This window comes from Anas platyrhynchos, chromosome 1, assembly GCF_047663525.1.
Source record: "Anas platyrhynchos isolate ZD024472 breed Pekin duck chromosome 1, IASCAAS_PekinDuck_T2T, whole genome shotgun sequence".
NCBI lineage: Eukaryota > Metazoa > Chordata > Aves > Anseriformes > Anatidae > Anas > Anas platyrhynchos.
The window spans coordinates 151,228,050-151,242,754 of record NC_092587.1 but is presented as its reverse complement, the minus strand read 5'-3'; the positions used below and the strand labels follow the sequence as shown (position 1 = coordinate 151,242,754).

The 14,705-nt window shown below is 38.4% G+C and overlaps 1 protein-coding gene across 2 annotated transcripts in view; it reads right to left on the bottom strand.

Annotated features, from left to right (window-relative positions):
* Nucleotides 1-14,705, bottom strand: part of NALCN (sodium leak channel, non-selective) — a 228,476-nt gene that overhangs the window by 196,348 nt on the left and 17,423 nt on the right. For both annotated transcript variants that reach the window (XM_038173435.2, XM_027443733.3), the window contains exon 4: nucleotides 375-458. In XM_038173435.2, coding sequence (XP_038029363.1) covers nucleotides 375-458 — 84 coding nt within the window. The remainder of the gene's footprint in view (nucleotides 1-374; nucleotides 459-14,705) is intronic.

Sequence of the window (14,705 nt, the reverse complement as noted above, 5' to 3'; positions counted from 1 at the left end):
AGTCATCATTACATCCAACCCAACTCAATGGAAGGAGATGAGCACAACTGTCATAATGTGTAAGGGACAAATGGCTCTCTGAAGATACTTCTCTCTCCTTTTTGATTATGCAGAGTTTATGGTAGCAAGCTTCAGATTGTTAATGACTTCTCAGTGATAAAAATTAATCAAGATAAATACTAAAAGATAAATTCTACTGCTACTGTAGATATGCTGCAATGTGCAATTACGGTGCTATTGAATTCAACATTCAACATCAAAAATAATTCGACCCCTATACACCCATTCTTCCACAGCTCATAATTACTTGTCTGTGCCACATATTTTCCATAATCAAATACCTATTCATTGAAAAAGGTAACTGAAATAAGTACCTGTAAAACCAGGGACACCCAAAGACAAAAGACCATGAATCCATCAAACACACACCAACGATCCTTTACATAGGAGCTATCACCCTACGAGAGAGAAAAAAGCTGAGAGGTTTATTGTTGTTGTTTGACTGTCAGGATTTACTGATATCACAAATTAAAGTCCTTGGAAGAAAGAGAAGTCTTCTCCGTACCATTTTTAAAATGCCACTTTTGACAGACTCCAAAAGCCCAGTGTTAGTAAAAACATATAAACACACCTAGTGAGTAAAAATAAATGGTAGCTTCAGTCTTGTGCAGCACTTCTCTTCAGCTTGTGTCAAAAAGAACTTATTAAGAAACCTTTTATTTGTACTTTGACATACATCAAAAAACACACACAAAAATGAACACAGGACTCGCTTTTCCACCGTCTTGCCTATTAAGTGATGCTTGCACAAGAAGGTAAAATGTACAATCTAGTACAATCTGTACAATACAATCTAGTATTATGCCATTCAGTTACTTCAGTATTTTTCGAAAGCTTCAATCAATTCAGTATAATTTTACATTCATTTCTCATAAGTTTTAAAATATTTTTCATGCTCTAGACTTTTCTAGTCCCACCATTTACAAAACACTAGAAAGTAATCACTATCGCATCACAATGTAGGCTTTCAATTTTTTTTCAGACTCTTGAGCAGTTCCATATTATCTCAAAATGATAAATCATTCTTTAAACTTCAGTAAGAAGCTGCAGGTTGAACTTTTTATCATTGATATTATCAGCACTCCAATTATTGTCTAGCACAAGGTATTCAGAGTATGTATACCTTTGCACCACTGAATAGAAGAGACTCAGGACAGAAAACAGCACTGCATCCTCGATCACCCATATGCCTTCCTACCCATTCTCTGTCTCTGTTTTAGATTTCTTCAGTCAGCTCTCTAAAATAAGACTATAGCCTGGTTTTGGAGATAGTTCGATCCAGAGACCACTCCTAAAAGGCAGCACGGATAATACTGCAGCAAAGCTCAGTTTCTTCCATACTGCACTGCTCCAGTTTGAACAGGTATGGGGATACCTATTTGCTTAGGTATCCCGACATCTCACGTCACTCCCAAAGACATACAGCACACTCTCTCCACCACCTAATATAAAAACACTGCTAATGGCTCACACTTTATTTCAAACACTGAACTGAAACAAACAAACAAACAAAAAACTACACTTTTAGGTAGATTTTGTCTGAAGGTTATAGAGCTCTGTGTATCACCCAGAGCATAGAAGAAATTGTAGAGCAAATGCATTCAGGTGCAGCTTGCTAAAAAAGAGGTAAGATGAGACTAGACCTAAGGAATGTGAATAATCCAGTTTTATGTTATATAGCAGTAAAAATGTATGCAGAGACATTGGTAGTATATCTCAGGGCACATGAACACCCCTTTCCAAATCAGGTTTCTCACAACGAATTGAACATGCCCTCCTCTGCCTTATACACTCTCTAGTTCCTTTCTTTATTTTCTGTTCTTCCAGGTACAGTGTTTTGCATCCACTTGTCACAGATATAACTGAAAGAAAATGATTTGTCAGGTCTCAAAAATCTTGAAGACATTACTGGACTTTTGCCTGTTATGTGATTCCTGGCTTGATACGCATTGTTTCCTATCTGAGGGATAGCTATTTCAGTAAACTTGTGCTTGTTTTTAAATGTCTCAGCATTTTCATCAATTCTAAAAGCGCGGACAAGAAGTTTTGTTTTAATGTAATATTTTCAATGTCATACACTATCCTAAAAAGGATTTATCATTCCTTGCTGTAGGTGACAGCAAGATGTATTGTGTAAATAGAGATAAAATATGTTTTCTTTGTTTGTTTTATCTCAGTTGCAAAAATTATTTAAGGCAGAAGTGAACAAAAAGAAAGGAATGAGGATAATACAGTACATGATTTTCAAATCAGAAATAAAGGACAAAGAACCTTAATGCTTTTCAGATAGTTTTTCTAACAAATAAGGACCTTAAAGTTCTCCTCCACCTAAGAATTCTGAGAAGACTGCAAATCAGGAAATAACAGAATTTGTGCATCATAATTTTAACCTGTCCTTCCTGAAGAGAGTAGACTTAGTTCCCTGGTAAATTCTGAACTAAGAAACTCTTCACTCGGGGCTGAACAAACGTAGCTGTTTCAGCTGCTATGTTCAGTAACCAGGAAGTGGACACAAGCTATCCCTGTTCCCACTTACTACACAAGTCCCTGGTGGTGCTTCAGCATGCAGCCTGAGTCCTTTGGTGGTACCTATGAACAAAGATGCTGATTGGTCTTTCTCTAGCTGAAGAACTCTTTGAAACTTGCTTGTCTTCTCTTCAGCACCATTTGTGTAAAGCAAGAAGTTTTACCTGAGTTATGCTATACAGATCTGAGCAGGAACTTAGTTCCTGTATTCACCCTCCTCTGAATAATCCCTCAAGCACTCACTAAAAGCCAAATCTTTTTTTAGAAATTGCTTTTTCTCTCCACAATACATGTGGCATGATTGAATCGGCTCTGATCCTTTTCCTTACAAAGGAAGATGTCATGACCCTTTTCAGTCTTCTCACTACTCACGCTGCTTCTCCACCTTGCTTCTCAGGGCCAGTTCAGGCCAGCTGCCCCCCCCCCCCCACATCCTCCCATTGAGCCTAGCTTTCACTGGATCACCCACAGAAACTTATGGCATCTGAATTACATTTACAGAGACTACTCATTTTTGGAGAGGTTCAGGTCCTATTTGCTTTACATGCCTTGACTAAACCCTTTTCACATTTGTCATCTGGCTGACAGTGGACATGTTGGGGAATATTTAATTAGATTATTCTGCGTATAGGTCTATGGGTTGTTTGTTATTTGCTGTTGAAGTTATTTTTAAAACAGGATCATAACATGCTTAATATGAAAATCAGAATATACTTTTTACTATGAATCTGGATACTAACTTCTGGTGCAACTTAGTTCCATGAAAATCTAATTCAGATTAAACACAGGCTAATACTCATGTATTAATAGCATTGAACAGTGAGATTCATTCACTCTGTTCCACCTTTGTTATTGGGTTCAAATAATGAACCCAACTCATGAAGACAATAGCATTCTGTCTCATGAAGACAATAGCATATATAGGAAATTTAAATACATGTGGTTACCTCTCACCTAAGATTGTGTTAATTCCTCACCCTTTTTTCATCATGCCTGCTGCACTGCTGCAGTCTGAAAATTATTTGTAAGGTAGTTTTAGCATTTTTCTGTGAATGCGCTATTGTATACTATTTACATCACGGTTTGTAAGCCTTTGAAATGTGGTATAAATATTTGCAAAAGATGAAGGATTAGTACTGTAGACTAAAATCTCATGCTGAGACTATTTCAAACCTCTTAAAGCCATTAAAGTTGCTGGCTCCCTATTGCTTGCAGTGGACATTGGATTCTTTAATGTACACAGCAAGTAATGAAAGCTTCTCCAGCACACTTACAGACAAAAAAATCCCTCCTGACAGAGAAGTGGATGCAAGTTCACTTACACAGTCCATGACCACAGGCTTGGGACAGCCTTTAGAAGGCTTTTGTGCAGTAAACCATGCCCTCACTTATTGTCTCTGCCAGGCAAACTAAGGGGTGCCACTTGAACTCAGTGGACTAGCTAACAGCTAGCTTAATAGCTAACACCTATTAAACAAAAAGCATTTTAAGATGCTCAAAAAATCTCAAGTCCAAAGTAGCAATAAAGCTTAGCTAGATGGATCAATCTTTTCTTCATTAATTAAAGGCCTATTCATTACTTTGCAAGCACCCTTCCCGGTCTCCCCAAACAGTTTCTCCTAATAACACTAGCAGCTTCTCCCTCAGCATTTATTTATGCCAGTGCTGCTGTTAGGCTAGTACACAACCATGTAAGTGGTATTCTTGGTAAACACTCCATGTGGAATGGATCAGAGGTTTGCTTCTCTCTCAGAGATGCTCATCTGAATTAATCTGAAATTTGACATCCCAAAAGAACAGGCAAGCTTGACATAACACTCTGTAATTGCAATATTCTCTGCCCTGTAAGAATGTAAATGAGTCCTACCATGTCAATGCTGCCTTAACTAAGGAAGAATACCTCAAATTCAGCATAAGATCTTAGGGTTCCTTTAAGTATTTGAAAATAGAATAAAGAAACAGATCCCCTCCCTACACTCTCCTTTTTTTCACCAGTTTTTGACCAATTTTGGCATCTTTACATCAAGGGAGTACAACATGTTAGCTCATTTCTTCATTTTTGATTTTCACTCGGTATACTGATAAACTAATGACAGCATGGAGATACAGAAAGACACACTTTCTCAGTTGTAACCACCACATTGCAGATAAAGTAGCAACTGACATTATTATGTGCCCTAAACAGCAGTTAAACACATTCACCGAAGAAAACCCCACACTTTATAAGATTCAGCTCATCAGAAATGTAAGCCAATATAAAATACTGATAGAACCATGGCCAGGATCAATATCACACTTGAGAAAATCATACCATGAGAGCCGTTGCAGTTTAGTGTCCACCAGAAGGGAAGATTGGCCAGACTGCTGTTTTGTTAATAAAAGTTTATTGTGTTGTCAACCTTGCAGAAGACAAATTGCTCTATGAAATCAACATCTGAATTGCTCAAAACAGCCTGCCAGAAGATTGATTAGGCCTGCTGATTTTGTTAAGCAATTTCAGGACCTGAGTGGCAAAGGAGACAGCTTAGCTAGATTATAGAGCAGTCTATCACCTAGGTCACTTCTGCCCTGCTTCTCTTTTAACATCTCAGGAAGGCTGCAGGACAAATCACTGCAAGTGAAATGCCTCCTCTGCCTCTCTGCCTGCCTTTGGGAATTTCTTTTTCTCTCTCATCCCTGCTACAACCTGTTCTCTGAATCCTCTCCTCCTGCCTCTTCCAGCTGCCTCTGTGGGAAAGCGAAACAAAAAAGAAGTGACTTGACATTTGCTCTGATAGTAATCAGATTTATCATCATCTGCTCTGGAAAGCAGTTCTGTAGTCTTGGCTCTGTCATTAGCAGAACCTTATTCTCCCACTTTTCCTCACAGTCTCTGACACAGGACAGCTGAAAGATGGCACAACACAAATGCAACAAGACCAGCAAGCTCAGTAAAAAACAGCTAGCTTGCTATTCTATCATGGTCGCTGGATCCTGCATGTTTTGGCAATAAATAAAACACATCAAGAACACCAGCAAATTTTTCAGATCACCCTGCGGGCTACTTTGTGTAGCACTACAAATAAGCATTAAGGGATGGAAGCTGACATTTACTGGCATTTTAGGAGCAGCATAAATACACAGGAGGAAATAGAAGGTATAGAGGTAATGAGAAAATGGGAGCATCGTTTTTCCCCCCTCCACTGTGCTCATTATAACACAAAAAGAGCAAGCCAGAACAGAGGGCAGAGTTGAGTCAGGGACAGAAGAATCATCTTCTCTCCCTGTTTCCTCACTGTACACAAGCACTTGTAGGACAAGGAAGAGGGAATGGGACAGAGAAAGAAAACAGATATCAAGGGATCATCTTGCATAACCTCTCTCCCCTCTGCAGAGGCAAATAAAAATACACACATGCAGGGTATCAAACTCCAACTACTACTCCACCTTGTGCACACATACACCCCTTATGTCTCTGGCTCAAATCCAAACTTCTCCCATTTTGTTAAAACCTGCTTCTCACAGGTTTGTTAAGTAGCAGTCTGATGTGGACAAACCCAGCCCAGCCCCTAGATTTACAAATACTTCCAATGTTGCCCTCACACAGATGAGAAAATGAAGAGATAAAGCCTAGCGAAGAAGGAAAGCTGTCTCTGAGTTCTGTTCTCAATTCTCCTCTCCTGTCCCCCAAATAAAATGACTTCTCCAGTCAGCTCATGTGTCAAACATCAGCCCCCTTCTCTCTTCTTCAGAGCTTTGCAGTTCCTAAACTGCCCTGGATTAGGTGGTAATGCAGACAAGCATATGACTCCCAGCTCCACTACCCACTCAAAGCCCAGCCTCTATTCTGTTTTTACTCTGTGTTTTGAAAACAAAACAAAACAAAACAAACAAACAAACAAAAAAAAAAAAAAAAAAACACACACGAGTATTTTACTATGTAAAAAGTAGCAAATTATGTACTAGTCATCCTTTAACACAAAGTACGTCTGGAACTGTAAAATGATGGTCCATACAGGAAAGGAAAGAAATTGAGAATGATTGCTTATCTGTGTTGACAACCAATGAAAGCCTGGCTTATTTTTAAATGGGTGGTCACTTCCAATTTATCCCTCTGCAACAGTGATAGTATCACTTCCAAACAAACCAAAATATATTTTTTAAAAGTCTGTATTTGAGTAAAGAAGAAACAATAAAAGATGAGGCCACCACTTCTTATTTCTGTATGTCTTTTTCCAAAAAAAAAGGTCTTCATCACTTCTTTAAAATATATTCTAAAATACATTCACATAACAGCTGTTCATCTGGACCAGCCAATAAAATTAGAATTGTGAAATGTAACTCTAAATGTTTACAGTGGGTGTAGTATTACTTTATCATCATGGAGTTACACAAGTTCAATTTGTACCTACTTGTGTATTGCACTGAATTGCTCCATCATCAAATGCTTCCAACACATCACTTAGTGCATGATTTACCTGTGTCATAACACGTAATGTACTATGTACAGTAATTTTGTATTCTATACTAGAAAAATCTTGTAAAAAATGTGTTGATGTTACAACACACAAACCAAAGCTACTCTATTTATAAAAAAGGAAGCACGGCTCTTGCTGTCCTTTGAATGACAAGGTGACTCTATATATGTTACAGACATAGAACGCACACAGTTCCAATCTACCATTACAAAAAAAAAAAAAAAAAGAAAAAAAAAAGCTATAATCACTACAGAAAGACTACTTCATCATTTGCCATAAAAATAAATAAATAATTTTTAAAAAGATATAAAGGGGATTAGTTGAGATTTTCTGATTATTTCAGATATTACCCATGAAAATGTAAGACCAATTCATTCATTTAAAAAGTCTCAGATGCATTTTTAAGGTTTGAATTTTGTTAATTTATGTAATTAATTTCACCAAACTTAGTACTTCACTTTTTATATTGTAATGGGAGGTTTTTGAGCTCTACCATTCATCATCTCACTTGCTGCTACTGACAGCCAAAATAAAAATAAAAACAATATAACAAAACAAAAGAAAAAAAAAAAGGAAATAGGATTTTTATTGGGCTGTTCAGAGAAAGACAATAAAAAATGCAGTTCAGTTTCATTTGACTCAATGACCTATGTCATGAACAAATGGCAATAGTTTTAGGAAATTTGCAAAAGGAAGAAACAATATGTATAGTGAACTAAGAAACAAGACTTCCAAATACACACACAAGGACCATTTTAATTGCTAAAAATCCTGTAACCATATTTGCTGTAAAACAAACAAACAAAAACCTGAGAGGAGTTAACAAATGCTGTTTTAAAACAAAACTGATGAAAATTTAAAAACACAATACAGAAACAGACATGAAGACATTACACAATGCTCTTTTCCTCAAGTACAAAAAGCTTCAAAGCGATTGACCATTTCCACCGAACATTCATAGAATCACAGAATCATTAAGGTTGGAAAAGACCTCCAAGACCATCTGGTCCAACCATTCCCCTACCACCAACGTCACCCACTGAACCATGTCCTTAAGCACCATGTCCAACCTTTCCTTGAACACCCCGAGGGACTCCACCACCTCCCTGGGCAACCCATCCCAATGCCTGACTGCTCTTTCTAAGAAGAAATGTCTCCTCATTTCCAACCTAAATCTCCCCCAGTGCAACTTGAGACTAATCCTTCTAGTCCTATAGCTAGCTAGCTGTGAGAAGAGGCTGATCCCCAGCTCCGCCTAGCTTCTTCTCAGGTAGCTGTAGAGAGCAATAAGGTCTCCCCAGAGTCGCCTCTTCTCCAGACCAAACAAACCCAGTTCCCTCAGCCACTCCTCACAAGACCTGTGTTCCAGGTCCTTCACCAGCTTCATGGTCCTTCTCTGGACATGCTCCAGAGCCTTGATGTCCTTCTTTTACTGAGGAACCCAAAGCTGAACACAGTACTTGAGGTGCTGCCTCACCAGAGCAGAGTACAGGGGAACAATCACCTCCTTGGTTCTGCTGGCTAAACTACTCCTGATACAAGCCAGGATGCCATTGGTCTTCTTGGCCACCTCAGCACACTGCTGGCTCATGTTTAGGTAGGCATTTATCAGCACCCCCAGTTCCTTTTGGAAAGAAATAGCCCAATACACCTCCCTCATAAACAAAATCAGCAGATGGCACCTCAATTCAGCTGAAGGATAAGCAATTCAGAGAGTCCAACATCCAGAACTGCCAGGCACTGCCTTCCCATATAGTTACAGCGGACTAACATGTTCCTATCAACGCCCAACAGCAGGTATGGCTACAGAACATGTAGGAGCTCCACGGGTGTATTACACGGCTGCTTTCTCAGGACACCACTCCACCACTGCTGTTGAGTGCTAACATGCCCTGCAGAGAGATTTCACGGGTTACTACACAGAAAGCCTGAATTTCATTTCTCTCTCCATCTGCTCATTAGCCAACTGTATCCAGTGCCGTAAGTATGGCCTTATGAGCTGATTCGGCTCCCTTGGATGTCTTAATGGTTCACCAACTCTAAAAGTGGGTAATCAGGAGCAGTATTAATACAATTCCCCTTCAATGGAACTGCAATCACTGTTTCCAGGAAGTACATAGGAAAAAAAATCTACACTGTGAGAATGATTAAATGTTGGAACAGGCTGCCCAGATATGTGCTAGCATCCCCCTTCCTGGAAATACTCAAGACAGTTTCACAGGCCCCTGGAAAACACAACTGAAGGCCCTGATTTCAGTTGGAGGTTGCTGCAATCTCCATAGGTCCTTTCCAGTTCAGACTTGGCTCTGACTCTGTGCCTCTAGGATAACCTCCTCAAGATGCCAGTTCTTTGGGGCAGACTCCAGTTCTACATCCAGCTCCACGTGCGTGTTTGGAAGCACTCTGAAGCCTTGAGAGGGTGATGAGTGTTAAATGCTCTTGTGCTGAAGTGTTTGGTAACAAGACAGCTGCTTTAGCCAGCAGGATCCTGCCCTCCCACAGCTCCCAGTTCGCAGTGGATGCAATGTGCCGGTTTGGATGCGACGTTTCAAGGTGAAAGCTCACACTTTGAATCATCAGATATTGCTGGGACATTGTGCCAAGAGACTTGATATGCAAATGGTCTGATCTCACATCACAAAACCCACAGTTATAGCCATCATTCGCAGCTCTCCCTCAACAGAAAAGAGCCACAATAATGAAAGCTGGGGTAGATAAGGAGGAGGCAATTTTCAGACAGAGGATTTTATTATTCGGTAATTAACATTATTAAAAGCTGATGAAGCCATTTTATGCTAAAAGACCAGAAAAAGTTTATGGAAATGATAACATTAGTATACCCATAAGAAAGCAGTATTTTCAAAATTCTCATTAGTGGCAGTGAACACTATACTCCGAAATGTTTTTTTTTTTTTTTTTTTTTTTTTTTTTTGTTTTGTTTTTGTTTTTCATTCAGATTACTACCTTAAAGCCCTCCCAAATTTTTTATCTTTTTAATTTTTATTTTTTTTTTGTATTTTTTTTTATGAAAGTACAGCTTCACAGAAATGGTCTTATTCACTTCCATAGGGATTTGGATGCCATTATGATTTTTCTTCTTGATGGTTTCTTTTATTCCCTCGAATTAAAGACAGAAATGTGCATAAAATAATAATAAAAAAGATATTGTTTAATTATAGCACATTTCTCTGAAAATGCAAGTTGCAACACAGAATGGCACATTAGGGATAAAGTTCACTTTCATCCGACCTGAATACATAAAATGTTAGTCAGTATGCTGATTTCACTGCTATCCCCATATTTGTATCATTCTATCCTGATATGAACTGATAGACTAGCAGCGTGCCTTGATGATAGCTGCTTTCATGAATAAAAGACTAAAATAATCCTTGAGATTGCTATAAAAAAGGGAAAAAATAACATCACTGAAAAGTAAAGTTTTGTCCATCTAATTGGTCTGTATATTGAAAGAGCATTTTAAAATATATCATGAAAGTTAATTTATTATTTTTTTTTTAGCAACTTTGAAGTTAAATTATGATCATCGTGGCAAGTCACTAAATACACTGGACATGTATGTTAATCCATACCCCGAAATAATTTCTCACTAAAAATTTCTGTCACCCATTGACTGGTTCGAGAAATTGCCATTTTTATTTTAGAAATACTGCCTTTGTAAGTTCAACAAGTAATTTAAATGCCTTTGATTTTCTAATACTCAAACGTAAAAATTGTGCAAAAAGCCCCACTGTGTAATGAGTCATTATGTTCCTGTAATAAACACTCCGACAAAAACAGGCACAAGTAACCATAGAAACAGGTGCGTATATTCTAGAGCAGTGGTCTCCACCCTTCCCTGGCCCACAAGCAGTGACACTGAACTGGCAGCATGCTGCAGGCAACTTCTTATTTGTTTTCCTCATGATAATCAGTTTTAATTTTTTTAATTTCCTGTGACTGGAAACAGCATCAGGGCATTTTGCTAGCAACAGGATCCCAATAGACTGGAAACTGATGTCCTTGCAATGGACAGACGTGCTTAGCAAGAGAGCAACAGATGAACACAGGACTGAAAGTCTTATTCTAGTAATGGATATCAAAAGTGTCATGAAATAACATTTGAGGACTATTGATCACAGCTGCCACAGATGTTTAACTGGATATTCCAGTATTTTTAATGCCAAGACAATTTGCAATAATATACAGTTTGCCAGAACAGACTAACATAGGACCTGTACTACACATCTAGGTTTCCAACAGCATTATACATAGTACAGAATTCTGATTTTTAATATACATCTGTAAAATATTTTGTTCTTAAGGACAAATAATATTCAACCTATAGTCCCAAGTCATAGAGCCAAAGGGGAAACTCAAATCTCAGGTTAACTGGATCTTTGTTTCATGTTTGCTTTGTGAGATTTTTTACTGTGAAGGGCAAGCAGTTCTCTCTATTTTTTCCCCTCTGCTGAATTACACTTTAATCAAAGCATCTCAGCATTTTCTCATCCCCACCAGTGATTCCGCCGGTTGTATCCCTGCCTTCCAGGTTGAGCTTTTGCTCCCATTTGTGACGTGCACGTCCTGAGACTGAGCTCTCACCACCAGGCATCACAAGCCATCAGAGTGTGCTGACATGGGATGACAGGAACCTTATCTTCTGTTTTATTACCTGACCTTTGAAAATGACACAACTTCCCGATCCTCAACTCATTTGTATGCCATGGAGTATACAGCTTATCTAAAGTCACAGAGAACATTAATTTTGGAATTTCCATCTTCTGTTTTCAGTCTGTAACACAGCACAGACTGACCTGACCAAGTTATTAAAAGCTGGTGAGCAAGCTGACAGTGCTTCACTATAATTCAATCAGCATTTCCATCATTTATCAGAAGGATTACATTCATTTTGTAATCTCTCCATTCTTGTTAGCTGAAGGTGGATTGCTTAATATTAGAAGTACTGAAAAGAAGGTTAAAAAAGGTACTTGCAATAAGGTATAGTACACATAAGTAATCCATAACTCAAAAACTTCTGAATGAGGATGATTATGGAAGAAACTCATTTAAGCATAAATGAGTTAATGGCATGGAGTTAAAGAAGAAGCTGGCACCCAGCTGTCTGGATATTTTCTGTAGTGCCCTTTGTCCATTAACAACAAATCTCTAAATAATGAGTTACATTAACCCCTCACTGTGAGATACCTAAAGGCTAGGTGCCACCATCCAGACTTGTTACCCTTAAGCTTCCTTTATAGTCAATGGAGAAAAACAGGTCAGATGAATTACCTTTCAGAAGAGTCTATTTTGGACACAATCAGCTAATTACTGCAGACCCTCAAATTAGCTTTGACGAGTCCTACTAAATGTGTTTCTATTTTAAGCCCTAAAACTAAGAAGTGAAAACTATTTCATGCAAGCAAAGATGATGGAAAAAAGGAAAGAGTGGGCACGTGGCCATCAGCTGCCCCTGGAAACTGTGGTAGATCCCAGCTTTGATCATGGCAACCAGAGTATTTCATTACCATGTGGAAGTGCCTGCTCCACCTCACGCTGCCTGTACTGGAGGAGGAAAGCTGTGTGTTTGCAGAGAACCAGATATAACAGTGAGTCCACATGGCTCAGATAAGGCTCCAGCCGGCTCTGTCCATGCTTTTCTCACCTGGAGCTGACAGATAGCAACTGCAGCAACCAAAGCACCCGTCAGAAAAATGATGACGAAAACGTGCTGTCCTCACAGAGCTAATGCTGCCTGGGAACATGTGACATGCTGAAAGCCACTGATTTCAGTTAAGAAAGGATTCTGGCTGTACTACTTAACAAGAGAAACAGCTCCAGCCTATCTGTGATGGAGCTGGGAGATCAGGCTTTGTTTAAGCTCCTGTATGAATTTGCAGTGCTGAAAGCTAATGATGGAACTATCTCCTTCAGACTCTTGCAAGAATACTGAAGTCGGTGAATGGCATCCAGTGCTACTGAAACAAAGTCTGACAAATCCAATTCGCAACTTCTTTAGTCAGTACAAAAGTTTTGCTGTGAATGTAATTGATTTAACAATAGGGAAAATGTCATGGACCATTACTTCCGACTTTCTATAATCTCCTTTGCTAGCTGGCATGTGTCACAAGTACACAGCAAAAAGAAAGACGTTTCTATTAAATTCTGTATAAGATTTCTTATTTTCAGCATGATGGTACTAAATTAGGTGACAACTACACTTTTTAACAGACAGAAGAGAGAGAACTCTCACACCTTCTATTTCGAAGTGTTACTCTTTTAGCAGAGGGACAGAGTAAACCATGCCTGCTTGTCACAACAAGATTTCAGCGTAGATTTTGTAATACCATTGTGATTGCAATTAGAAATTGCAGTGAGTATGGGATATAGTGAAGATAATTCCACATACCCTTACAGTGTCCATGGAGTGAAACCATCTCCATTCGTCTCTTGTTCCCTAGAGGCAGAACTGTCAGCAGAGACATCTGTTCCTTGGTTTCTTTTTCTTGCCATGGACATTAATTCTTCTGCAACCTAGACAGTTTCCTCAAACTTTCTCAGACTTTGGCACATTTTCCTCTTTGGTAATTTAAAATGCCAACAGGGTAATTATGTCTAATGCAAGCAATCTACCTGAAGTATTTTTCTCTCTCTTCATACAAAGTCTGAAAGTAAAAACTTCTAATAAAGAAAAGATACCTTTAAAGTAAGGTATCCTTACCTTGCTCATTCCCATGTGATATGACTTTCGGAAGACAGTTTATTAGAAAGCAAAAGATAATTTTTGTATCACACATTAAAAGAAATACCAAGTCCTTCCATCTGAGGTTAGGGTTCCTGCTTTCTTTTCTAAGAGTGATGCTGAGCTAATACCACGTCTGTTTAATGTTTCAGACATATCTTTCAATTCTCTGTCTACAATTCCACCCCACCTCCTTTTCCAATGTGCAGATCATTTTGGAAACTTTCCCTGAACCAGTGAACAGACCTATGTAATGCACATACCGCCATATTCATAAGTGGCATTCGAGCAGCATATAAAATGTGAGCTTCATTTTGACAGGACTGCAAGTCTTGTCAGTGAGTTTACAAGTTCATTCACAAACTATTTTCAGCAGCTACAAACATTAGTGAATTCATGGTGCTCTAAGAAGCCTGCCAATCAATCACTAAGTTACGAAGAAGACACAAACTAAGTATAATGGGGAGCACAATTCAAAACTTATTCAAGATACAGTGAGGGAGACTGATCTGCTTTCTTTTAAACAGTTTTAACATTCCTTGACACAGCTGATTTATAGCAGAGCTCTTTCTGACCAAGGAGCCTGAGACACAAAATAAATCAGAACCAAAGAACCACTGAACAATACTTACAGTCTGAGAAATAAAACTCAAAATCTATGATCAATTGAAGGAAGTGTAATTCTGAATTTAAGAGATGTGAAATTGAATTCAGTAACTTTTACTATTGCACTACATTTATTATATTTTATACATTAATACATAGTGTGGGAATATGGTGGCAAAAAATGCCTTCATTCATTAGAAAACTACTTTCACTCACAGAAAAAAAAAAATTATGGTAGTGCACAATGTTTAATTTCTGGATTTTTTATACAAATCTAAATCAGTGGTTGCAGAAAATAAGATAATTTTCAGCTCATT